This window comes from Pezoporus occidentalis, unplaced genomic scaffold, assembly GCF_034315485.1.
Source record: "Pezoporus occidentalis ecotype Australia unplaced genomic scaffold, CSIRO_AGI_Poc_V1 ctg23, whole genome shotgun sequence".
In the NCBI taxonomy this organism is placed as follows: domain Eukaryota; kingdom Metazoa; phylum Chordata; class Aves; order Psittaciformes; family Psittacidae; genus Pezoporus; species Pezoporus occidentalis.
The window spans coordinates 6,450,465-6,476,692 of NW_026914180.1; the positions used below are offsets into that span (position 1 = coordinate 6,450,465).

Genomic DNA, 26,228 nt, shown 5'->3' on the forward strand with positions numbered 1-26,228 from the left:
ATATAATTGTTAATCACCCAGGTGTTATTATAATCAAGTTTTGCTGAGTTTGCTTCATTTGGATGGGGTGCTGGACAGGAACTAAATCCATTGAAATTTTTTGAATATTATAAATCAGTGGTTTCCAAACCAGAAGTCCAGCCTCTAAGGATAGTCATGAACTTCCAAGAAACCAATTTTCTTCTCATAATTAAATGAATGTCCTACTAACACAACATTATTAGTTTGTAATTGAGATTGCAACTGGAAAATATTTGGGAACAAACACTCACACAGATGATGCAAGTGCAAAATTAACCATTACAACAATCTTCTTGGAACAATTCAGATTACAAAGATTTCTTGGTCTGGTGGCTGTTTACAACAGAGGGTTATTTCTGTATTAGCACCTAAAAAGTTTGTTCATCTTATTGGTTTTCACTTTATCCAAATTTCGATTTGTTAGTTCAAGTTATGCCATTCAGAAGCTAGAACATCCTTTCTGGCTTTGGAAAGAGCACAGAAATTAACTTCAGAAATCTGAATGAAAGTTAAAAGGAATAGAGTAGATGCAACTTATAATGAAATCAGAGCAGTTCTACTTATCTGAATTCATTAGAAAGTTAAGAACTGCTTCTAGCTATTTGGAAGTTGTGTGTTTTCTGCCCATGCATCCTGAAACATGCTGTGGTGCATAAGTATATATGGTAAATTATTTTTCTTTCTTGATGGTTTATTTATATGACACCAACATCCACAGATGTTAAAATTTTATTGTATCCCACGTCAGTCACAGACACACACTACGTAGGGAGGAAGCACCTCTTGTAAAACTGCTTCACCAAATCCTTGTTGCAGATTCACTGAGTTAGAAGGCTTTTTACTTTTATAAAGTCTGCACTACCAGGCCTGAAACACATCACGTTGGAAAACTTCTGAAGACTTCTTCAGACATCACCTTACAGGGAACACAAAAGAATTGTAACCCCCAGTGAAACTAACCCTCCACCAGAGTTTTTACTATACCTCTGTGTGAGAGCTTCTCCAGGATGATCCTTAGGCGCTGAAGAACAGGAGGTGAAATGTGGTATTTATAGGTATCTACTACTGGCACTCGCTGACATCTCCCAAATATTCCATCTGCAGGAGAGAGGAAAAAAAAAACAAAAAAAAGGAAAAATATACATTTTGTTTTCTGAGAGGAAGAACTGTGTGATGAGATGCGCATTTCCAGTGTATCCTAATTATATACTGAAGGAAGCTTTCAAAAGACACTTAAAAAAAGCTATCAAAGGACTACTGAAGCCATGAGACAGGGTATTTTCTATTAGTGAAATAAATAAATACTAGGAAGAGTATTAGTTGGTAGATTCTTTTGTACAAGTTATGCATACAGTTTATTTTATAAAGTAATTCAGACTTTTGCCTTCCAAACTTTATGATGTGAAACTTCTTCACTGACAATTCAGTGAGAAAAATCTTAATGTTCAGCACGTACTATGTTGTGGATTCAAAGTGAAGCATCTAGAAATCTAAATATTAATTTGCAGAAACTATGAGGATTTCCTGAAACATTTTTCAATGCACGAGATGTGTGTTAGACATTGGCAAATGAGAACTGAATCCGTAAAGGCTAGTAAAGGCTCATTTCAAGAAGTACCCCCTAATGAATGCAATAAAAGAAAGCTACTCACAGAACAATGAGATATTAATGTGGCCTAATTTATTTAGCTCCATTCCATTTGTCTAAAATGACAGACTCTTCTCATCAATGTCTTTTCAAATCACACCTTCTAATTAATTTAGCTTCTTATTAGTCTTTATTTAGAGAATTGTTCATTTTGAGACAAGCTTCCTGTGTATGTGTGGGAGGAACAGGGAGTTCAAACATTCAAATTACCTTTCTCTCTTTCATACAAAAGACTAATTCAGAGCCTAGGTGCTTCACATACAATCTGACCATCTGCAGTTCTAGGCCTCTGAGAAAGAAAGTGGTTTCATTTATTGTTCAAAACAGTTCTCTTCTATATAGTGATCCAAAGGAAGCAATTTAAATGCAACAAGTTTAATTAGCAAAATATTCTACTGCAGTACTAGTTTTAACACAGTAATTACTTCTGCTCTGATATTACATCTATGCTGAAAAAGGATAGCTACATCAGATTAGCAGAAAATAACGGTAAGTATTAATTTGCAAACGTCCATTACTTTCTCCGCTGCTTCGCAGAGCTAAAAGACTACAAATGAGAACTACTGGCCCAGCTGTTCACTAAATACAAATAATGGCATAAAAGAAAATAAACCAATCCAGGATGCAGAAAAAGGCATTATTAGCCTTCACCGTTAAACACAAATACCTCATTGAAATTAGCCAACTTTTTCTTTCCGTGCCTTTCCAATCCTCCTGTCACTTACAACTGCCAAATTAAGTTAATCCAAATTAAAATCTTACCTCTCAGTCTAATTTTGTTGTTGGAAACTAGGTTTCATTTAGAAACCGCATACACAGATCTGGTTTGGTTTTTTGCCATATAATGTGTACAGCAGCCTAAGAACAGATTAAAATATTCATCTCTATTTAAAAACCTGTTGCAGTTGGAAATAAGCAAAGTATAGAAATATCAGTCACTTGTAAACCAATGGATAACAGGAATAAATAAGGCCCTGATTCAGAAAGGAACAGAACAACATGTCTAAGAACAAGACTGTTCAAAATGAAACACAACTTGAAATAGGCAGCTCTATTATGGAATACCAGCATTACTGACTACAAATAATTAGGATGAAAAATTATGCTTACATAAACAACAAATATTCCATGATATTTTAAAGATAATGTACCTCACAAAAAACTTGTAAGCTTAGAGTCCAGAAAAGCATACACATTCAGCACAAATCAAAGTTTTTTGTATTACCATTTAAAGATTTCTCCACAGATGCAAAAGCTAATTCACTCACAAACTCTAAAAGAGACCTACCCTTGTTTTCTAAACCAAGAGTTTTCAGAAACCTTTAGCCTACTGCCTTTGAATAGAACAAAACCTATTTAAATTCTAAAATTAACAATTAGCACATGAGTCTGAGCTGCATTATACAATCTATCCAAAAACACTGGGACTGCTTGGGGAGAAACTGCAAGTTACTTTGGCTTTTGTACTTGAAATATGGGCATAATAAGCTTTGAAGAGGCTGCAATCACCAATAGTGCTCTGCTCGGCTCAATGCAGTACTAGGAGAGTGGAGAAGCAGTAGTATGCCCCAAGGAGCGGTTGGCAAATACCATCTCTAAAATACAGAAGGTCTTTATAGTGGGGATTACAGTTGGAGTTGTGCAAATAGTAGATTTCATAGTTCACTGCAGTATATTTTCTTTAGAAAAAATATGAATTTTCCTAGGTTTTTCTATTTCTTGACGGGGGGAAGTGGTGGTGGCAGAAGGGTTGGTTTGGGTTGGTTTGTTTGCTTTTTATTTTTTATTTCATTCCAAGGTTTCTGTAGCAAGACTTAACAGTAAATCGAGTTGACCATTCAATTTTAAGAGTACCTTTTAATTAAATCTTCTTAAAATTACATAGACTGGGGAGGGGTGGGAAGCAAAGGAGAAATATTTTACAATTAAAAAAAAAAAGAAAGAGAAAGAAAAACAATTGTAAAAGTTCCCTCTCTTTTTCTTTTTGGCAGATGTGGCCCAAATTCAGAAATGGTTCTGGTCCAGCACCAACCTCATTTCCACTTAAATTACAGCTAATACTTAAAAACTGCCCACCTTAGGCTGCCAGGAACTGTCCAAACCCTGTGATCTTTACAGTAAGCAAATACATGGTGCGTCTTTCCAGACCAGCTGCACTCACTCTTGCGTAGGGCAATATTAGGCTGTTGCAGTGAATTTGTGTCAGAGCACCCTGTCCTGCACATGTAACCTCTAATAGCCTCCAATAAGCAAATTGCCCAAAGTTGGCGTGAAGGACAAAGAAAAATGGAAAAGCTCCCAGATTTCACAGTAAATGTCATACAGCAGACGAAGTTCAAAGCATGAGTGATGCTTTAATAACCACCATCCACCGTATGCCTGTAGCCGTTAAGAGTGTGTTCATACCGAACTTTGATTAAAATTGTATTCCGAGAAGGAATGTAATATTCAAAAGGCATCTGCTCTTTACACATGCCCAGAATGAGGGAAGTTTGAGACGACAGATCAGTGTACACATATGGTTGCTATTAAAGTGTTACCGTTTCTAATCATGAGCAAAAAGTAGTATCTGAATTTCCATAATATCATCTTATAAGTTATACTTAGACCTGGAAACATCTGCATTAACAGCATGGTAATATTGACATTTAGATAGCTTCTACATTCATTTCCAAAGAGAAGACTAAAATAGAAGAATAATATACCCAAGGAGACAGCGAGATGCTTTTTTCATGTATTTGGCTATTCTGCTAATAGGTTTAATATCTGAGAAAAAGTGTAAGCATAAAGTTTTACAAGCTGCTACTTAAAATCTTTAATTTTGACAAATACATACTACAAAGTTCAATACTAAGATTAAAAGACACAAATTTAATGTAACCCAGGTGCCCAATAACATCTCAAATAGTGGCAGATGAACCTCTTTTATTACAGACAACACCCTGGAGCATGATACATGTATTTACACTGAATATTTATCAACATCTAGTGAAAAAAATCACAACTGATAGATTAAACCATGGACAAGTCAAAACACAAGTTCTGAAAGAGTGATTTTTGAGAGAGGTTTAGAAGCAAATATAACAGATGGAAAATTCCCATCTTTATTATTATTGCCCATTTGCCATGAATTAGAAGATATTTATGTCCTCTATTACCTGAGGAAGGAAGCACCACATTACATTTATGACTGACTCAAGGTTCTGTATTATGTAAAAGGAGGGCACAAAAGCTATAGTTTTAAACAGTTTTGAAAAAGTCGATTGCACCAGCATGTTCACTTGGTAAGGCAGACAGGCATCATGTGCTTAATAGGCACTAAAAATCTTTGGAAACTTGCACTGAGTGACCAACTTCACCTTGAAGCAAAACTATTTGCAGGCAGCTGATTCAAACAAGTCTTCTTAAGTAGTGTTTCCTACAAAAAAAAAGAAACACTAACAAACCAACAACAAACAAACAAAAAAACCCCAGTGTATAACAAGCTGTCCTTGACCAGAGAAACATATCCCATCTTGGAACCACTAAGTATGGCTAATCTGGCAATTGATACTAAGATGTATACAAGACTTGGCACAGTTTTGACCAATACAAGCAAAGAAAGAACAAGTTCTTGTTGAGCATATTTTGCTACTGAAGAAAGCTATGAGGACGGATGGAGACACTGGAGTTTGTCTGCAGGCTGATGAAAGTTTGACAAATGTAAAATAGAAGAATTTAAATTCTGCAGTAATTAATTATTTAGATCTACATGCAGAGAAATTTTTGCATGGCGCTGACAAGTGACCTTTGCGAAGGAGCCTTCAAGTAGATGCTCTAAAGCACCAAATTCTGCCCTTCAAACTTCCTGTAGCAGCCAGAAAGGAAAAGACTCTCCAATGACAGTATTCACATACATGGGTTGACCAATGCTTCAGCTTCCTTACCCTAATTACCCAACAATTGTTAAAAAATAATAGAGCTTTGCATAAAACACAAGTTTTGCCCCAAATAGCAGGTATCATGCACAAGTCCAGAGACCCAGCCATGTGTCAAACGGCATCTGCTGCTAGATCATTTGTGCTCTTGCAGTTATCAGAGAACTTCAACTATTGTTTCTGCAGAGTTTTCAGTGGGCACCATTCTTCAGGAACTTAACCTTTTTTAAGTATTCTTCTCATTAAATCTGGACATTACTCCACACTCTTCACCCCAGGTATTGGCCTAAGGTGCTACAAGGTCCAAGAGTAGTCCAAGACTCATGAAAAGGCCAGTGCTTGATGTCTTATAACCCACAGTTAGATACTGAGTTGCCTACTGAAAAAATTAAATCATTTTTTAATGGGAAGCATAATATTTGCATCCTAAAAGTCTCATGATACAGTACTTCAGGTCATGGATGTTAAGGAGATTGTTAAAGTATTTTACTCTCCTCTCCCTGCTATTTCTAGTATACTGTTTGTTTTCAAAATTCTTATTAAAAACAAGAAAAGTTACCATTTCTTTTAGATGACATGAAATTGCACACTTGGAAAGTTATTTCAGAAGGTATCATCCACAGAACCACATTCAACATTTACAAGTAAGCTCTTTAGCAAACAGTATATTTTTATTATTCCATTTATATGGATTTGTCCATAATTTATACCTCTACTTTTAAATTCTCTTTACAAGTGAGGTAGAGAGCATAAAGATAGAGCAACAGTGGTTTCTACAGTGTCATTTCTCATGCAATGTTTTGAAAATACTGCTCTAATGCTTTCAAACAGCAAATCCTTACAAGTCTCATTGCAGCAGTTCGTCAGAAAAGCTGCTGCTTGCAATCACGGTTAAATGCATCACAAACCTGCAGCGCTCCACAGAGAATGCAGCCTTCCTAGGAGGCAATCTCCCCATGTTAAACTTTTAAAAGCTTTTTACCATTTTCTTTTTCTTATCTCTGGGCAGCCTCAGTAGTCCTTGGTTAGTTCCCTTGCAGAGCAGTAACAGTGGCATCTAGTGGAGAGTTCCATGCTCAGGGATCAGTCCTGGAGCGTACACTGTTCACCACCTAAATTTATTGCTTCCACATCCGTTTGACTTCATCTGGAATACATAGCTACACAGTTACAGCCACCTCAGTCCAAGCCACCCTTCCCTGTCCTAATGGCTGATAGGCATATGGAAGTTTTTAAGGCAGTTATTTCAAATTAAGAAACACAATAAAAATTAAAATAAGCTAGGATATTTGTTTCTAGAATGAATGCATTATTAGACAAGTAAGCAAAGTGCATACAGATTGTTTTAAAAAGAGTATGTGGAGGTATTCTGCTTTTGCTAGTGTGCAAGGCACAAAACATCATGCAATGATAAGTAAATCACAGAATCATAGAATGGTTAGGGTTGGAAAGGACCTTAAAATCATCTAATCCTGAACTGTAAGCAAAACACAAGGCATAGTTTTTATAGATTTATGTAAGATGTTCTAAACATGAATTATTTTTTCTACTCAACAAGAAAATACCATGCAGTGGATTCTCTTACTAACATATCAGTAAATAAATAGCCTTCCTCAGCTATTAAATAAACTGCTGTCTGGAAGGCAAAGTTAACTGTAAATTCTACTGAAAGCCAGACCACCTAGCAGTTCTATGAAAGGACTCTAGCGAGATTTATATGCCTTTCCTCACCTCTTTGGACATAGTTATTTAAGGAAAAAAGTGGATGGCTGGTCTACTTTTAAACAGAATTCCCTCAAAACCTGAAACCTCAGAACATTTCTGCTCATTGAAAGAGCCGGATAGCACATTGGTGATTATGCAAGTGCTCATATTAGAAGATAAAGGTTCACATTAGCAGCAGCATCAGTTAGCTGCTGTGCAAACACTGTGATAGGGCTGGGATTTGCAAATCTCCAAAATCATCCCAAGGCACTCTGCGAGCAAACAGCTCCTCTGGGGTCTACAGTCCCCTTGTCTCAAGGGGTAATTCTGACAGCAAGTTCTGGAGGACTCTCTTCAACTTTCATCAAAAAAAGAAAAAAAAAAAAAAAGAAAAGATAACCTTCAACAAAAGGGAATGATTTTCAGGAGCTATTTCCATGCTAACCTGCTAATTTGAGTGGTGGATTGTACAATCCCAAAATATTATGAATAAATTCACTCAAGAGGATTTTTAAAGTTACAGCAGAAATACGTAAATTGTACAGAAAGTAACTAAAAAAATCCTGTTCTCTCTCCAGCACCATGAAAAAGCTAGCTGCAATTTAACAAAGCAAGGGCAGAGAAGGCTCTCCATGAAAAGAAGTGCTGCCCGCTTCCAAAAAGCCCCTAAGTTATTCAGCTAATAGAATGAGAAGTTCAGATTTCAATGCCTACTTTCTGCAATTCAGAACAGAGAAATGAATGTCAGTCTTAATAGGCCATACATGGGCCTCCCAACCAAAGAAATAATGGCCATGCCTTGGAGGAAAGGGCAGAAGGGAGTTTAGGAAAAGTAGAGATCAAATGAAAGCAAACAAATTTTTGCTGCTAGAGCTAATGTTCAAGTTGAATAACACTTGCATAACTTGGTACTTCTTAGAGAACCAAATTGATTTTTCCACACCCAGGTAACTATGTGGAATGAAAGCTACATTTCTGGCTCAGTGATGAGGAAAAGAAAAGATAACAAAGCAGTGACAAGAAAAGATAAAGCAGATGAATCAACATCTTCCACATCCAGATGACCGCTACAGAAACCAACTGCCTCTCATTTTGATGACAGAGACCAATCCAGACTTAAGAAAACCTCTGAGGGAAAAAAAAACAAACAAGAAAACCACAATGCCACCCCCCCCCCCACCAAATAAAACACCAAAAAGCTCTAATTGTAATATATTAATATGAATTTTATAAGGAAAACTACATATTCAATATTAGCTATGATGTCTCCAAGAAAAAAGAGCTTGCACTCCAAGTCATCTGAGCACCAACTCCTTTTTTTACTCAATACTAAAGAGAAAAGGGTAGAAAGAATTAAAGATATAAATCCTCCTCCGGGAAGAAAAATACTTTATATTCAAGTATAAGTCAAGTATTAGTAGGCTTACAATAAAGTTATCTCTTTTTCTTCAGTATATTGAGGCACTGGACTACAAGATGAACATGTAAGTTTATATTTCACATTGCTATCTCATTAATCAGAAATCTGGGCCATGTACCACTCATCTAGAAAAAGATTTATATTGTCCATCCCCAGTCCCCCCCCCCCCCCCCCCCCCAAAAAAAAGACAGAATACAGCACCAAGTTCTGACCACATCACTACTGAAAGATACAAATAAACAAGAGAAGTTAAGAGAGAAAGGAAATAAAGGAAGTAGCCATGTAGATCCTTAAGCATTGAATGATCTGATTCTTCATGGGAAAGACTGAAAGTTTAGGCAACCTGGTTGATTAATTATTTATGACATTACTGGGAGAAATGGAGTGAAAAGACAAAAATGAACACTGAATCAGAACAAGTTTCAAGCAGGGAGAAACTATTCTGAAGCTGCTCAACTCCCTCCTGGAAGAGTAATGGAGCTCCTATTGCTCGCACTGTTTAAGCTGGAGCAAGGAGGAATGATGAAACATGAACAATTCTTTTTTTTTTTACTTAATATGCATTCATGAACAGAGGTTACTGGAGGGACTAAGAATTTATTTATGGAAGCAATGAGATGCAAATATACTAATGCTTATTTATGCACACTAATTTTCCAAGTATCACTGAGATGTACTTCAGTCACTTCAAGGATCCCCATTACATTTTCGGTTGGTGCCAAGAACCACTTTCGTGCTGGCAATGCCTTCACTGTATGATCAGACTGGAGAAGTTCCTGCATCTGTATTCCCAAGGCAAAAATAACTGCAAGGGAACATGTTCAGAAAAATGGATTTCTGCATTAATTTTCATTTTGTATTAAAAACAAAATAGTGAAAGTTTTAACTTGTACTGTCTAGGTGTCAAGAGCCTGTATTTTAAGAGTTAGTTATTAAAGGTTTGCAGGAGACAGTGTTCTTGTGAAAACATGACTAATGACCATTCCATTCATATTCATCAGATGCAGTATCTAATACTCAGAGCAAGCTTGGTTTATTTCTGACCTTTGCCAGACTTGAAGCTTTCTAGATCTTTGCAGGACAATATTTATTGAGGCAGCAGATTACCTTTCTAATCTGAGCTACTGAATTTATTCCTAAATGGAACTGACTTCAGGCATGCACGAAATTATAGTAATAAAGTTCCAACTTGTTCCCTCACTGCAAATTATTAAAAAAATTATGGAAAATTACGTTATGCCAACCTTAACACATCAGCAGAAATTTTAAATGCATTCCTTTATGAAAGGGAGGGAAAACCTTTATAAACTAGGCTAAATTCATAGAATGCTGCACCCTGTGGACTTATTAAAACTGTTTGGACCTATTTCAGAAATCTCAGCACCTTGCCTGAGTATGAAGTATCAGTGTGCCTGTGGAATCCATGGCACACCAAGCTGCCTCTGGCAGCTTACGCATGGGCACTGTAACAGCAGAGAACCTCACCTCAAACTCTGACAGAGGAATGCTAATAGTTTCTGCTGAACAGTCTGGAGACGGTGAAAAATCTGACAGTTTTCAAGCAAATTGTGTTTCAAAATAGCTAAATGTGATGTTACATACCTAGGACTACCTATCAGAAGCTGCTTCCAGAAAAGTTACTTCTATCACAGTGAATTAGAGGCCTGGACACAGCTGTTTCCTACCGTGTAACAGACTGAGCACAGCCTGTAGCTTTGTTAACGGCAACAGGTGAAGGGCATGAGAGATTACAGTCCTCCTTGCTTGATTCTGACCCCAGCTTTCAGTCTGAGACAATACCAGGGAAAAAGCACTAACAAGGTTTGTGGACATAGGAACAGGACCGCTATAAATTGGAATAAGGAGGTGACATCATTCAGTATTGAGACAAGGAGGCACAAAAGTACAAAATGTAATCAGTTCTAAGTAATGTTAACTTTGATGGCTTTGCAATGGAAAATAACTGCGGTGCTTGGAGGTAGCTGACATAGTTTCAGGCCCTCAGGGCCTCAGTACAAAAGGTGTGAGAAAAGCAGAATAGAAGGACAGGACCTGGGATGGGGAGTATCCCGGACTAGCAGATGTCCAGGATGAGAGCAGTTTAACTGATAAGTAGAAGGCCAGGATGATTGCTATGTCTGTAATGTTAATTAAGCTTGTTGGGAAAAGTAAACGACCTTTAAAGACCACCACATTTTTGTATGCATGCCGGAAACCTTTTGGAAAATGATGTAATATGCTCAGTAACCATATAAAGATGACCTGTATAGCAATTCGGGGACACACGTTAGGAGGAGCTCTCCTCCGTGTCTCCCGGCGCCGCAATAAAGAATACCTGCTTGTCAACTTGAAACTCTGTTGGCGAGTTTGTTCCTGGAGTTTTCTCCGAATCAGTATGCAGCACCGATGAGGTCAGCATGGGAATACAGAGTTTTGGTGTCTGAATTTTAAAATGAATGCTAAATTTCGGAAAGGACATTGAAAGAAGCAAAAGAGATTATTTGCAGGCTGGAAAATGCCCTACAGTGAAATGCCTTTTCCAGCACAGAAGTTTTCAGAATAGAGGACGATCTTTTTTTGTTATAAGTAAGCCCACAGACAGATGAAATGATATGAGAACAGAAATCTGGAACAATTCTGGGGGCTGTTTCAGAAGTATTTAATTCTCTTCAGTTTTGGGTGCTACAGTTCATAACTTTTAAGTCTTGCAATGTCTGAAATTATTATAAGAATGGGTCTGAAAAGCAAGATTTTTCTGCTTTTGCAATGGGTGCAGAGACACCCCCCCCCAATGCATGTAAAATGTGCAACCCCAAATTGCTTCCTTTTCTATTTACAGAATACATACAGCTCAGATAAAATATTTAATATTTGAACATACTTATAAATTATAATGTGTTTTTTAAAATACTGTATAAAATTAAAAGACATTATTCAACTGGAGGGCTGGGACTGAATTTAACTGCTCACAGACTTAGATCCTCCAGCAATTTGAATGGCTAAGTACAGAAGTTAGATACTCGGCCTATATATTTCTTAAAATAAGACAGAATAAATAAGAACAATTTTGGAGAAATTATTCATGCTAGAAAAGGAAGAAATAACAGTTCAAAGATGCAAAATAAAAAAACTTACAAGATCAAACTACAGGATCAGCAAAATAAGCCATTGAAATAAAATTTTATTAATGAGTGCCATACCATACCTTTCTAAATTTCTCCCTCATACTATATTGCTTATGAAGTGCCAGACTCTTGCTTAGGATAACAAAACTACAAAGAAAACAGTATATCTGTTTGTTGTCTCTTCTTATACTCCAGATTAATGCTCTTCCAGGCAGAAACCATGACTTTTTAGTATGTTTTGATAGAGCTAACAAAAAGAACTGCAATCCCAACGGAAGGAAAATGCCTCTAACCAAAATCAATTTTTCTGAAGTTTCTGCTGGGTTACTGAAAACAGCAACACACATTTAAATAATATCACTGAATTTATGTCACTTATGAGATGGATAATTATTCACCCAGATCTCTCCATGAAGACTACTTTTCTGAAGCATATCACCTCAGAGTTTTACTCTTCTTCCAGTGCTTTGCCATTCTCCCTTTATTCAACCAGCCCAGCCTACGCTTCTGTTCAGGCCAATAGAAAAGCTTGCAAAGAGGCAGCAGCTCCAGCATGGTGGCACAGACATCACAGAAAACCTCTTCAAAGGCAAAAGCAGAAGCAGCACTTAATAAAAGCAAAAAGGACACCCACCATTTTAAAAATGTGAGAGGAAAAAGAAATGTGAATGTTGAGGAAGGAAAAAGCCACCAGCTTCTATTCCTAGCCATATTTCAGCTCTAATTTTCCAGTCAGTAAATTGTTTCTGTAATGAAGTTTGGATATAGCAAAACTAGGAAGATTTCCAAGCCACATACAGATATAAACACATATAACATCCAGACATTTTTGTTTAATCTACAAAGGCATGAACCAAAATAATTAATTTTTATCTTTCAATCCAACTTCTGCATACCTAGCAGCTGCAATAATTTTACAGTGTATTTCATTTATTTCTTCAGTGTCGGTAAGAACAGGAACCAGATTCAACTGTTAAAAATACTTGCTGCTACTTTTAGTGTTTATGAACGGACAATGTAGGAACAGGACATCTCATTTCTCTTGCATGTGGAGCATCACCCTTGATAATAAAAACATTCACCCTGAAGCCAAGAATGGACAGTCCAGAAAACAACCTGCAAATTTTAATAAATTCAAGATTTTAAAGGCAGCACCCTAAATCTTTTGCACAAACTTCATTTGATGCAAAGTTCATATTCTGCCTAAACCACTGACTGCTGTCATATTTGGTGCAACTTGTTATGGGTGGAAAGATAAGCAGCAGGGCAGCAAAAAGAGGAGGTTTATCTATGGCAGCTAATCTCCTCAATCAACAGCACTCAGCTCTGCTTAACAGCCGTTGCCAAGTAACAGGGACCAGCTTTTCTTATCGGCTTCATAATGTTTCATTGACTATTCAGACTAGAATAGAAAGCTGTGACACTCAGGGTTATAAGCAGCGCAAAATGAAAATGGCATATTATGTGGTATGAAGAAGAGAAATCTTTTAGCCCTCACCTTATCTGGACAGTGACTGTTACTCAAAAAAAAAAACCAAACAACCCCAACCCCAACCCCCCCATCTATCATTTTCTGCTCAGCTTATTTAAACACCACAAAACAAATAGAAAAATATATCTACATACACAAGATTATCTTTTTTAACATTGTTGGCAGGTCCTCAGCAATTCCCTGATATTACTGATACCTCTTTATACAGAAAGACAAGGGTTGTGTAGATCCCTATTACATTACCGAAAAGCAAGCGTTTGCTACTTATTCTAAAGCTATTGCAGCAGCTTCAGTGCTTTGAGGGATGTCTTCTCACAGTAGGTGGGATATTCCTCAAACCTTGATAACCATGACCAGAATAAGACAATCTATTCAAAACTGACATTACATTTCTTTAACAGTATTACTACTTCTCTCCTGTCTTTATCTCTGCAAAGATTCTGATTATCAGTTCAAATATTGATACTCTTTGTGTACTGGAATAGGAACAACAAAGCCTTATTGCACCTCTTCCCATTATGATTTTCTAGTATAATCACCTTTTCAAGAATATCTGGTTACTAAAATTTAAATCTGGAGCCATCCATAATCATGATGAATTGTAACTGTAATCGTATTTGCATGATATAATCAGCATATGCAGAATTATATCAGTACCCACCACAGGAAAAATTGGTAAATAAGTACAAGAATATGTTTAGACACATTCACTGTATCAGAAAACCTAATGATATACTGCCCAGATTAGCAAATAAATGTTTACCTTTGTCCACCCCAAAGAATGACTAACCATCCCCCAGTCCCCTTATCCAGAGAGATCTGACTCCTCCTCAAAGTTTTGTCTTCAATATCTTTACACATGCCCAGAAAAGGGAAAGAATACCCTGAACCAAATTTACACTCACAGACTTCTCCCTTTCACAAAAAGTTCAGGTATGGATTTAAAGCAAATATTTACAGGCATTTGAGGTTGCAAGCACTTCTGAAGGACATTCTGATACCCAGTCTCTTTCCGCAGTTACTGTTAAGGCTTGCCTATATTTACATTCACTGCAACTTTCCCAGATGCTACTGGGAATATTTTCATGCTTAAAAATAATGCCTTGCTTAAACAATTGTCTCTACTGTAGCCTCAGTGCTCCACGGCGGCCTCACTTTTCCACAACTTTAGAAAAAACCTAAAAAAAAAAGTAAAATAAAAAAATGTCACTGCAAAATGCTTCAAGTATCATATCATGCCCTTCAGGAAATTTTAAAGCTTAGCTGTCATATGGAACCCACAGGATGAAGATCATCTACTGAAGCAGGAATACACCTTTCTTTGTCACCAAAGATTTCTATGCAGATGTGATTTCAGGGTACTGATTGTGCTTAGGTTGAAGTATTTTATGTGATCATGATACAGTGATATGGCTACAGGCTGTTTTACGTTTGGAATGGGATTAATGAATTCATTTCATAAAGGCATAATTGTCAGCCTTCTTCGAGTGAAAAACAACACCTGAAATTACATTCCCAAAACTCACCACACTCTCACTAGTAAACTTGCAGTTTTACCTAGACAGTATATATTTAGATTACCTAGAGCAGGGTTATCAATTTCTCCCCCTACTCATCTCCACCCACTTTTCACCATTAATAAGAATAGAAAAAATTCAAATAAGGGAAAGTAATATTTCTAATAACAAAGGCAATGTTTCTTGTCATACTAAATTGCCTGAGTTTTAGGGAAAAGTGTTTTTAAATCAGATTCAGCTCACCAAACCTTGCATATGAGATTGGACAGGTATACTGCCACAGATTTCCTCCAGAGAGGGACTCATGCTGAAGATGATTTGGCAAAACTAAACCCCAAATCATTAAATTGAAAAGATACATTCCTTGATATGAATAAAGCCATAAGGCTTTGATAAATAGATTAGCCATAATAAAAGAATAAACTAAAGAGATCTGTGTATTCGACCTTAGCTGAGGTGCTGCTATCAGTTTTCACCCAGCCCGGCTTTTCAGCTAATGAACACTAAGAGGAGGTGTTACAGCTATTTCAACTTGCTTCAGTACAGTAATAAGGTAAAAGAAGGTTCAAATACAGAGGTGTTGAGTTTTCTTCTATCACTCAAATAAGTTTATAAATCTATTACTAACTTGAATCTATTGATTTATCATTAATTGAATCTATTTGCAATTACTACTATTTGAATAATTTATGAAGCATTATTTTAAATAGTGTGACAACACCAAAGATTTTTATTTCCAAATATTTTCCTTTCACTACACTTTCAGTAAGATATATAAACTGCAGAAAGCAATCCTGGGAACATCAGTAATTCTGGTTCTTAAGACTTTTGCTTTTTGCTCTGAGCCAGAGAGAGTGTTAAGATCTTAGCCATGGAGAGGTGACAAGGATCATTAAGAGAAAATGATGGAATCGACTGAAAGAAGAACATATTTCACCCTTTCATCTCAGGAGCAAATGCAGCCTGCCAGAAATGAGAGGCCTCTTCAGCCATAACCACAGGCCATATTGCGGAACAGGAGCACTGCAGGTGACTGCAAGACTCAAGTTTCAAGTCCCATCAAGAAGAGTATGCTCCAACTGCTGGTGCTAAGCACTGTTATGTTAGGATGTAGCCATCACTTGAAATTGTTTCTTAAAATATTAGTACAAGAAAAAAGCTAATTCTCTGGCAGTTCATAAAGAGTATCATACCACAAAAATCCATTTAAATTTCTCTTTGAATAATGTATAATTAATTGTGCCTTAACTCCTGTGCCATATCAGTAGTGACATTACTTTTGAACATTCACATCATGATCCCTAAGGGCCAGATTTTAAAAGCTGAGCACACACACTAAAGGAGCAAAGGAATAAATATATCAGATTAGCACACATATGGAGAGCCACAATTTTATGTATGCATAGACTCAGTCCTACAGGCTGTGTCATAGGCAAGCAAATACTAATTGCAAGTGCAGATACATGAAGCATTTCCACATTATGATGTATAATCTATGGAAGATATCTAGGCCAAAATCAGGGCAGAAGTTACTGCTACTGTTCTGACTGTCCCACAGGGATTCTATTCCAAAACTGTAATTTTAAAATCAGTGTCACGTTGTTCAGTTCCTTTGTTCTTTTGGTATCTGGAGTGGAAAAAAGGAGGAAGGAATTGGCCAAATAGAAACCAACACTGCTAAAGAGACATTGGAATAAAAATTTTGCAAAGTGGCATGAAAAAATATTACATTGTGTTAAGTATAAAATCTTATACTCAAAATCAACAGGCCTGTTAGTAATTACAGGGAAATACAGTTTTCATACATATCCATCATCAGGCATCATTCTTGTAGAACCATTAGAAGTGTCTCCTTTTACTTACAGGCAAAGCCTTATGCTAAGCTACTTCCATACATTTAAGGAATTGATTTCAACAGCAGTCAGGGTTTCTTTTGGGTTTCTTTTTTTTTTCCCCTGTAAGGCTTCAGAATAATTTCTACAAAACCAACATGGATCATCTTTAATTACTGCATTGCAACCATGGCTATTTAAAAACCCAGTCTCAGCAAAGTAGATGACAAACATTAATGAGCAGTAATGCACACATGGTATTGTAAATGAAAGGATAATGAAAGCAATTTATTTGAAAATTAAAATATGATTAAGAATGGCAGTCTGTACTAGGACCCAGATGCCAACAGAAAGCAACCAATGTGCAAGCAGACTGTCATTAATTTGGAAACCGTACTAAATTGCTTTCCTTTCTTTGACAGTTTTTAATATAAAGTATCTTAACTAATAGATGGCATGTATACACTAGAAGCTACAAGATCTATGGAGATTTTTAGAAGGAGTGAAGAACACTATAGGGAAAGTCTCCAAGAGAAAAAGAGAGGGGAGTACATTTAGATGCTATTTCAAATTTTAGGTAGGATTAATTACAATCTGCAAAAGTGCCTCTCTACATGGACTCTGGAGAGACTGTGTTCTTAACTTACACTCACTAGAGTGCCTAAACTGAGGTCAGGTGAAGCTAGAGCATAACTCCAACAGCAGGTGCTCACATCAGCACCTAATTAGGAATAGTGCACTTGGGGAAAGCCCAAAAAGCAGGTGTGCTCGAGTTAGCTGAACGCTCACAGAGGAAGTCAAGAAGCAATTTAACTACAATAGCATTCTCTTTGACATGTCTTAGTAAGCCTTTCTGAGACTATACAGATATGTTTAGGATCTAAACTGGCACCTTCTCTACAGTGTGGAATGTTAGTTCAAGTCTCCATCACTTCAAGGACCTCTGATCTCCACTCAGATCAGAGCACAGCATACATTGGAAACCTGAATTAGTATCATATATTACAATCAAAATGCTTTGCTCTTTTTTTTAAAGTGTCTGCTTATCCCAAGATGCCATTAGCATAACAGGAATCCATACTCAGCAAATTACTATTAAGTTGTCTTATGTACTCATATTTAAGCATTCAAAGTTGAAAATTTCAACCTAAATAACTTCATCAGAGGTGCTTAAGCACAAATGAATTGGCCATGCATCTCCAAGACCTAGAAATATGTCAGGATGTAAAAAAAGGTCACTGGGAAATGTTCCTCTTTTAAAAAAATTCTTTAAAAAGAACTGGTTAAAACACAGGAGGGAGCTATGCTGAATTAAGGCAAAGGATCACTCTGTCTTGATGGCACTACACCCACTCATTTTGTTCCAGCTGCAGCAGGTCAGGGTCAGGTATCAATGATTCATCAATCTGATTTCAGAAATTAAACATAGTCATTTGGATAGCTGGTGTCAGGAGATAAAGTTCCTGTTAAGGCATCTTTTGCTTCAAAAATCCACTTCATAAACCTATTAAATTGGACCCAACACAGCAGAGGCAGCCAGTCAAAAGAGGTGATTATCTGGCTGTATTCATCATTGGTGCAGCCTCACCTTGAGCACTACGTGCAGTTCTGGGTCCCACAGTTCAAGAAGGATATGAAGGGTCACTGAATGCATCCAGAGGAGGACAGCAAAGCTGGTGAAAGGGCTGAAAGGCATGTCCTGTAAGGAGCAGCTAAGGACTTAGGGCTTGTCTAGTCTGGAGAAAAGGAGGCTAAGGGGCAGCCTCATTGCTCTTTAAAGATTCTCGAGGAGGAGACATGGAGAGGGAGGTGACAAAACATTTCTCCCTTGAATGCAGTTATAGGATGTGTGGGAATAGTTCAAAGCTGTGCCAGGAGAGGTTTTGGCTTGACATTAGGAAGCATTTCATTATTGAGCAGGTGGTCAGACACTGGCTAGAGAGAATGTCAATGCCATAAACCTGTCAGTGTTTAAGAGGCGTATGGACAATGCCCCTAACAACATACCTTAACTTTTAGTCAGCCCTTAAGTGATCAGGCAGTTGGACTAGATGATCATTGCAGGTCCCTTCCAACTAAGAGATTCTGAAGCAATTCTAAGCTTCAGAGCAAAATGAATACTATGCTACTGTGAAAAGGATTTTGTTGTATACTATATGTTTACAAGATATGTAGACTATGGAAAATCAAGGTAATCAATCAATAGCTCCTTTCACCATACTTTCTTGAATAATTTTATATTTCATATATATATATATAAATCGTTAATTATTCATATTAAAAGAAATCCTAGAAAAACAAATTTCCTCAATATGGCTCCCAAGATCTGGTATTTTCCATTGTACCCTTAGGTCTGAGGAGACCTTCTTGGCTGCACAGCAAACAAATCCTAGCAAGGATGTACACTACTGAACACTGAGACATCTTCCATCCATTTTTGCCTAAGATTTTACATAATTTAGGGATATATTACAACTGTGGAAGTAAATATCTAATTATCTAAAACAAAACTGGCAACTTTTTAGGAATAACACCTGTACCCCAGCTGAGCTGAGCTGGTACTATCTCACCACGAACAGCACACTAAAGACAAAGAAAACAGGGTTTATTTTATCTGCAGAGTTCCACATCTTAACAAAAGGACACTCCCTGGGCAGAATACATTTCCCTTCCCCCTCCCACACCTTTTTTCCCCATACTGTTGTATTGCTTTATCTATTACTACATTTTACAAAGATTTTTAGAATGTTCAGCTTCTAATTATTTCTTTTCTGTCAAGTCAATCATTCGAACATCTTAAAAACTGCTTCGATCTCTGTTTGAACAATGCCACTTTTGGGTAGGTGACAAGGGCTAATCATCAATGAAAAAATATAAATAGAACCAACGGCTGCTTAAAAATATATTTTAATCCTTAAGAAATCCACTGGGATATTAACAAAAGGTGGTTTTGTCTGCAAAAAGGCATTAACATAGCCATTTATAAAACTAATAGGAAAGCGAGTAGTGCTCCAGTAATAATGAAAGTACACTGCAGAATAACATTATGGAAATAGGATACCAAATTGAAGAATTGACCTTGGGGCCCTGGCTTATCCTGGATGAAGATGACTTGTGAAATGAAAATTTGGCTGTAATTTGCTCTTGCTTTCCCTAAAAGGTTGAAGGCAATTCTATTCCAAATGAATAAGATGACTGTTAATTTCCTAGCATTAAGCAGGATGTTCTTAAATATAGTCATTTAAGTGTATTCAAATACATGTTGAAGTCTTATTTTTATTCTTAGAAAACTAGAACTGACTTTCTGTGATTTTTCATAGTCAAATTGATCATAGTCAGTTTCTAACAGTTGATTTTTAAATCACTTCAGAGAAATACATGCTACAGCCAAGTCAGTTGGATGCACTACACTTATGTATCAAGTGTTTATTCTTGATCTAAAAGGATCCATTGGCCTGAGCATTTGATACTATAAATGAATGTGGAATACAGAACATGAGGATATTCCTTCAAATAATCATACCGCTTTCAAATAATGGTAAAAGATTATAATCTGTTACAGAAAAAAATTACAACTAAAAATAGGAGCTTCATGTTTAGCTTAACATGAAGCTTATTTAATAATGGCCATCAGTGCATCCATTTCAGGGAATGGGCAAATGTCAAAATGTGGTGATTAAAGTCAGAATTGAAATAAATCAAAAGAAAGCAGAAGTCACAAATGGATAATACTACAAGCAAAGTCAAAAATCTGCATACAGTACTGTTCCTGAAGGTAGCAGGCATATGTTAAATAGCACCAAGAACCAGAGGAAAAGAACATGTCCCATAAGAGTGACAAGTCTTCCAGCATCTTTTATACCAGTAGTTTCAATTATTGATATCATAGCAGCGTCTAGCATCCTCAATAACTCTTCAGAGTATATTTATGAAATGCATACAACAAAAAATGCATCCATATCTATATTTACATATAACTACATTTTACACGTTCATATATATAAAATTTTAATATTATATACACATATAAAATAAAACAAAAAGTTAAAAACCTCTCCCTCAAGTAGATTACATTCGTAAATGAGTATTTAAGCCACTCAAATATGGATACACAAAGGAAGAGCTTGGCATTACCAGGCAGAATAACAAGCAATACTAAATACAGTCCAGTTCCCTGAACATACTTTGTATGCTTCACGGAGAAGAATTTCAAGAAGGAATCTGAAGGACAGCTTTAAGTTGGCTTATGAACACTTACAAACAGCTTCTGTCAAACATGGGAGATATAAAGGAGAAGGGCAAAGGTGCTTATTTGAAAATGAATACAAAGAAGATAAATCCTGAGGTAACTGGTAAAACAGAAAAAGGAATTAAACCTTGTATTATTTATAACAAATAAACCTAATATAATCTAAGCCTAAAAACAGGGATCCTAAATTCGCTGTGTATTTTACCAAAATTAAAATTTATACTTCTTCAATTAGCAACCTCTTACAAAATCTTACTGTTCAGTAGATTATTTTCTTTTGTTAGGTAAAGTGGAATCAAGCCAAACAGTGAAAACCTTTCAGAAATTTATTATTTCTAAGACAATATTATTCAGTAGCAGCTAATCAAGTGTTTTCAGAAAAAAAAAAAATTTCTTGTTTAATTCTACAGTAGACTAATATTTGGTCTATTGCTTAACCTCAGAGATAACCACATAATACAATTTGTATTTCCTGTGTTCAACAAGCCACTCTCCCAGCCTACAAGAGTTCCCAAAGGCTCAGTATGCCCTACCATGGTAAACTAAACCATGACAGAGAACCCTCCTGAGCACCGGCATTTGGCCTGCACTGTTAACGTGCTAAAAGGTCTTTGGCATAGTTTTGTAACAACTATTCCACGCTCACCATAAGAATAGTTCATGAGCTACAACATTTCAAGATGCACTTACAGGAGACAACACATATCTGACTGGCCGTTGACTGGACATGAAATGCTCTATGCGGCTCAGATGCAGGGCCGGACAACAGGTCCTGGTCATTTCTGTAGCCCATATAGCCACCTGTTTTCAACAACACAGCATAAACAGTAGCAGATATTGATTCTTTCCAGATTTTTTTCTTTGAAACACCTATGCATCTCAAGTATCTGACACCATTAACAGAAGTGCAGTTTTGTGCAACAGGCAGTGTAGCAACTGAGTTTAAAGCCAAGTATAGAATAAGAACAAAAAGAGCTTCCATTAATATGTGTTGCACATCACACAGTTCCCTCTGATAAAAATACAGCGAACTTCGCCATCTCCCTTCTTCCTTCAAAGTTCCTATCTGGAAAGCAGCTCCACAGCCCAAATTCTTGGAAGGATCCTTAAAGTGTGATTCAGGACTACCTGTTAATCATCAGTACCTATCCATCCTCATGCTAATACTGGCCTTTAGCTTAAATAGCCATTTTTTTCTCAATAACATACATACAGATATCAGCTGCACGATCAGGTATCATCTCTCAGGTTTAATCTGCAAGGGTAAATAGGATATTCTCCTCTAGTTTCCTCACTGATGAGAGACTTCATTCTCTAATCTTATAAGCAGCCTTTTATCATACCCTCCAGTTTCAACTAAACCTTCTTCAATACATTTGAAAGAAAACATCCATATGAGTACCCCAAGCAATGTCTTGTTAAGGCTGTGTACACTGCTACTTCTTTATATCTTCCTCCATGTCCTAGATAGATGCATACTAAAATTGTCCATCAACTTTCACGGCAACATTGTGGTAAGCAGGTGCAATTATCCCACAGTCAAAAATGACATTCAGACCCTTCTCCTCCTCTGCCATTTCCAACTGAGAATATTCTGATAGTTGAAGTTTTAGTTCTTGACTATATGACCTTTTGCTTTGTATGAATGATTCGTATGACACATCATTCTGCTTCTCAGAGCTGTATGTTCTTTTCAGTGTAATAGTACTATAGTTGTTTTTTTTTAATAAAAAAAATAGCTCAAGTCTCTGTCAGCACTATCTTAGTATTTGTCCTGAAGTCACTAATAAAAATATAAAGTGAGCTCTTTTACAAATCAAATCTCCAGAAATTCTTTTACAAACCTCAGTCCAAGTACTTCTCTCATCAATACTCCCCAGTGTTATATTCTATTAAGACACTGTGTTCACTTTACAGTTACTTTCCTAGTCTCTGTACTCCAAAATTTAAATAAAAGTATCTTATATCAACCAAGCACATTACTTCCATCCAGTTGACGCCATTTCTCCATTTCCTGTCTAGAAAGTTAGTTCTTCTTCTTAAATAAAACAGGACAACCAAAGCAAACCTTTTCAGGGCACTGTTATGATGTACCTTGGTTAAATTTATACTGATTTCTTCCTTTTTAACTCTGCTCAGACTTGAATTTGCCTGCCTCACACTCTCTGCCTTCTTAAACATAAGCAATGCTATCTTTCTCCACTCTGCTGTTGTGCATAATGTAATTATCAGAATAAATATATTTAAGTTTCTTGGTTCATATTTAGGAAAGCATAAAGAAAAGAATCAGAAAATGTCCAATGTAATGACTTGTCTGTCAACAGATTTCATAAGCTAGAAGTCTAACATGTAGATGCCCTAAAAGCATCCTGTGCTTCTAACACAGGCTCTCTTTCCTACTTACTCAGCAATCACCATTTAATCTTTTCCAAAATACAGCACCTAAGGTGATGGCAAGACAGACAGGAGCTCTGCACACTCACAAGCAGGCATCTCCTTTCCAGTATTTGCACACCTACTAGTTCTTCTACAAACCACAGTATCAAAGGTTATTACAATATTACATTATAGCATGATTTCTATGCCTTACCTATATGGTTGCATTTAGCAATATTTAATACTTTCTTTAGAAAAGAGGTGTGGCTATTACAAAACAAGGGAACATCTGTAGAGAGATAAATACAAATGTTTCTCCCATCAGTTTATATAGTTTGCTACCAAATAATGGTATTATGTCAGAGTTCTAAAAAAAAATATTCAGATTTGATTCATGCAAGTACAGAACATGCAAATTCTTAAATAGGATTAAAATATATGAAGTCTATATATCACGTTTCATGGTAAAGACCAGTTATGTGGCCAGGAACAAACTTCTGCACTGAAATTTGCCTGGGGATTGACAATTGTGTTGTTCATTGAACCTCAAAGTGCTCCTTTTTTGTTCTAGCAGGAAAAAAAATTGTTAATGATAAGAGTACACATTCATTCTTTGCTGGCTTGCTAATTTAAAGACATCAAAAAAAGAAAAAAATCCCCTAGGTTGTTAAAAAACTGAGAGAGAATATTTTCCTCTCTACTCCAATTTAACAGCTTTTTTTTTTTTACTACACTTAAGCTGGAAGTCTAACTAAAACAAAACAAACAAACAAAAAAACCCATGAAAAACAGAACTCACAAAAATAAATGACACAAAAAGCTGTCAACTCTTCAGTGTTCAGAAAAGTGAATTAACATATTTATTGAATTACATTGGCAATGAAGACAGCAATATATTGAAATTCATTGATTTTTTTTCTTGACTTAAAAGCAACACAGATGCTTATTACAAAACAGCGGTTCCTCTTCACATTTTTATCAACCCTTTTTTAACAGCCACTGACACTGACAGTTTCAAGCTTAATTGTACATTCAGCATGTACTGTTAATGACATTAGATAAATGGATCACATCAGAATGCAGTATCGTCAAAAGAGACCACGTGCCAATCTTACAGATTTAAAATCAAACAAGCTACTCTGTAGACCCTGACTCTTCAAGTTGTTTATCAACTGAGTACTAGAGAATATTTTGAATGTCATTATACATCAAAAGATGAAAGATGTGCCTACCACAGCTCATGTTCCATTTATACAATGAAATTTAATTATATGTTATAACTATGCTGTCTTAGAACTATGGCAATTAAAGGGGCACAGCACATTGGTGCTTTATTCATTTTAAGCCCTTATTTTCAGAGGGCTTAACTCAGCCATGCAAATTTGCTCCCTTATGAAAGGGGGGAGTCTTACAAACAGCGATGCTGCAACTATGCTAAAATACAGTTGAAACTTATTTGCAGCATCATCTGAGATGTTATAAGAATAAGCCTAAAAAAAAAAATCTTTTCCATTGCAATGCAGAAGGCCTCAATATAAGATGCTGTTTAAAACACCAGTTTATGTTCAGAGGAAAGTTTTGTTTCTACCCATCTCTAATCAGACCTCTAAGCAAAACACACCTAACTTTATGTAAGTCCATTATTAGCACAAGTAGTCATCTTCCCAAATAATAAAGAACCCTTTTGGAAGCATGAAATCTATGTCCTTAAGCAGCAGGGTGTTTGGATGAAATTTTCACCTGTATAGGCAGTTGCAAATTACAATCCTCTACATCTACATGGGCATCCAAGCAAGGCTGGGGGGCTGAGTGGAGGCAGTTTAATTGTCTGGCTGTGCTCCACAGGAGCAGTGAAGACTAGCTTGGAGAGGTGCCGAATTAACACGTACCTCAGATTTCCTAGTCCTCACTCATTCTCTGCTTTATAAAACCAGCCCTGCCCCCACAAGTCATCCAGACTCCCTAGATGATCCTGGCCATCTTCATACATGCGAGGTAGCATAGAATATCCAGGTCTATCTTCCAAGATACATACAGATACACAGTGAAATATATACGCCGTTTCCTTCGCAAGCAAATTCACTGTTCACAGTCTCATGCATTCCTGGATTTCCAGTGAAAAAAAAAGAAACAAATCCATAATATCAATTCCCCTCAAACGGTTCAAGACTCATGTTACCTTCACTAGCCAAATCTAACATTTTACCTGCTTTTAATGTAAGGCTACTTAAAACGTGTGGCTGAAGTTTTCAGGGAATCTAATCTCACTAGATTTATTGCTTCCACTTAAGTTTCACGGTGAATGGTGTGTGGTATTTCTTGGGGTAAGATGCTGGGGAAATACTTCTTTCCTCAAACATATGAGATATATTTGCACAAAGCACTAATAAGAGTAACTTTCTCCTCAATCTACTGAACAAGGCATATGATTTTCAGTAAGCAGTCATCTAGTGTAGCAAAATCCTGTGACAAATGACAAAAAAGGGCAATTTAAGGACGGAGCATTGCCTTGCTTCTCCAGATCTAAGACTTACTTTAAGCTTTTCTGTGTGTGCGATCAAATCAGCATCAACCCAATTATGCCTAAGGTCTATCTTCTTGTTAGATAGCAGGGTCAGTCACAAATGAGCAGCCCCTTGCAATTTTCCATCGAATCAGCTCTGTAATTTGAGAGCTAATGCAGACACTTCATGAAAACAAATCATCAGACAGTGTTGGTTCTCCCCCTTCTTTCCAAAACGAAGCATTCAGAGGGATTTGGTTTTCTCCTTTAAAGGCCAATTCTCATCTCTGTGAAAGCCAATGCAATCTATGGCAAACAAAAGTCAGTAGTCATTTTTAGACCTTCAGGAATATTTCAAAACTTAATGCACTTTTCTACCAAAAGCATTCTCACTTTGTTTGGTAAAAGACATTATTAATTTTAG

The 26,228-nt window shown here is 36.6% G+C and overlaps 1 protein-coding gene across 5 annotated transcripts in view; it reads right to left on the minus strand.

Moving 5' to 3' along the window:
• Nucleotides 1-26,228, minus strand: part of PTPRN2 (protein tyrosine phosphatase receptor type N2) — a 657,474-nt gene that overhangs the window by 494,086 nt on the left and 137,160 nt on the right. For 4 of the 5 annotated variants that reach the window (XM_062621503.1, XM_062621499.1, XM_062621501.1 and 1 more), the window contains one exon: nt 1,006-1,119. The exons of the other annotated variant lie outside the window; for it this stretch is intronic. In XM_062621503.1, the coding sequence (XP_062477487.1) occupies nt 1,006-1,119 (114 nt within the window). The remainder of the gene's footprint in view (nt 1-1,005; nt 1,120-26,228) is intronic. 5 annotated transcript variants of the gene reach the window in all.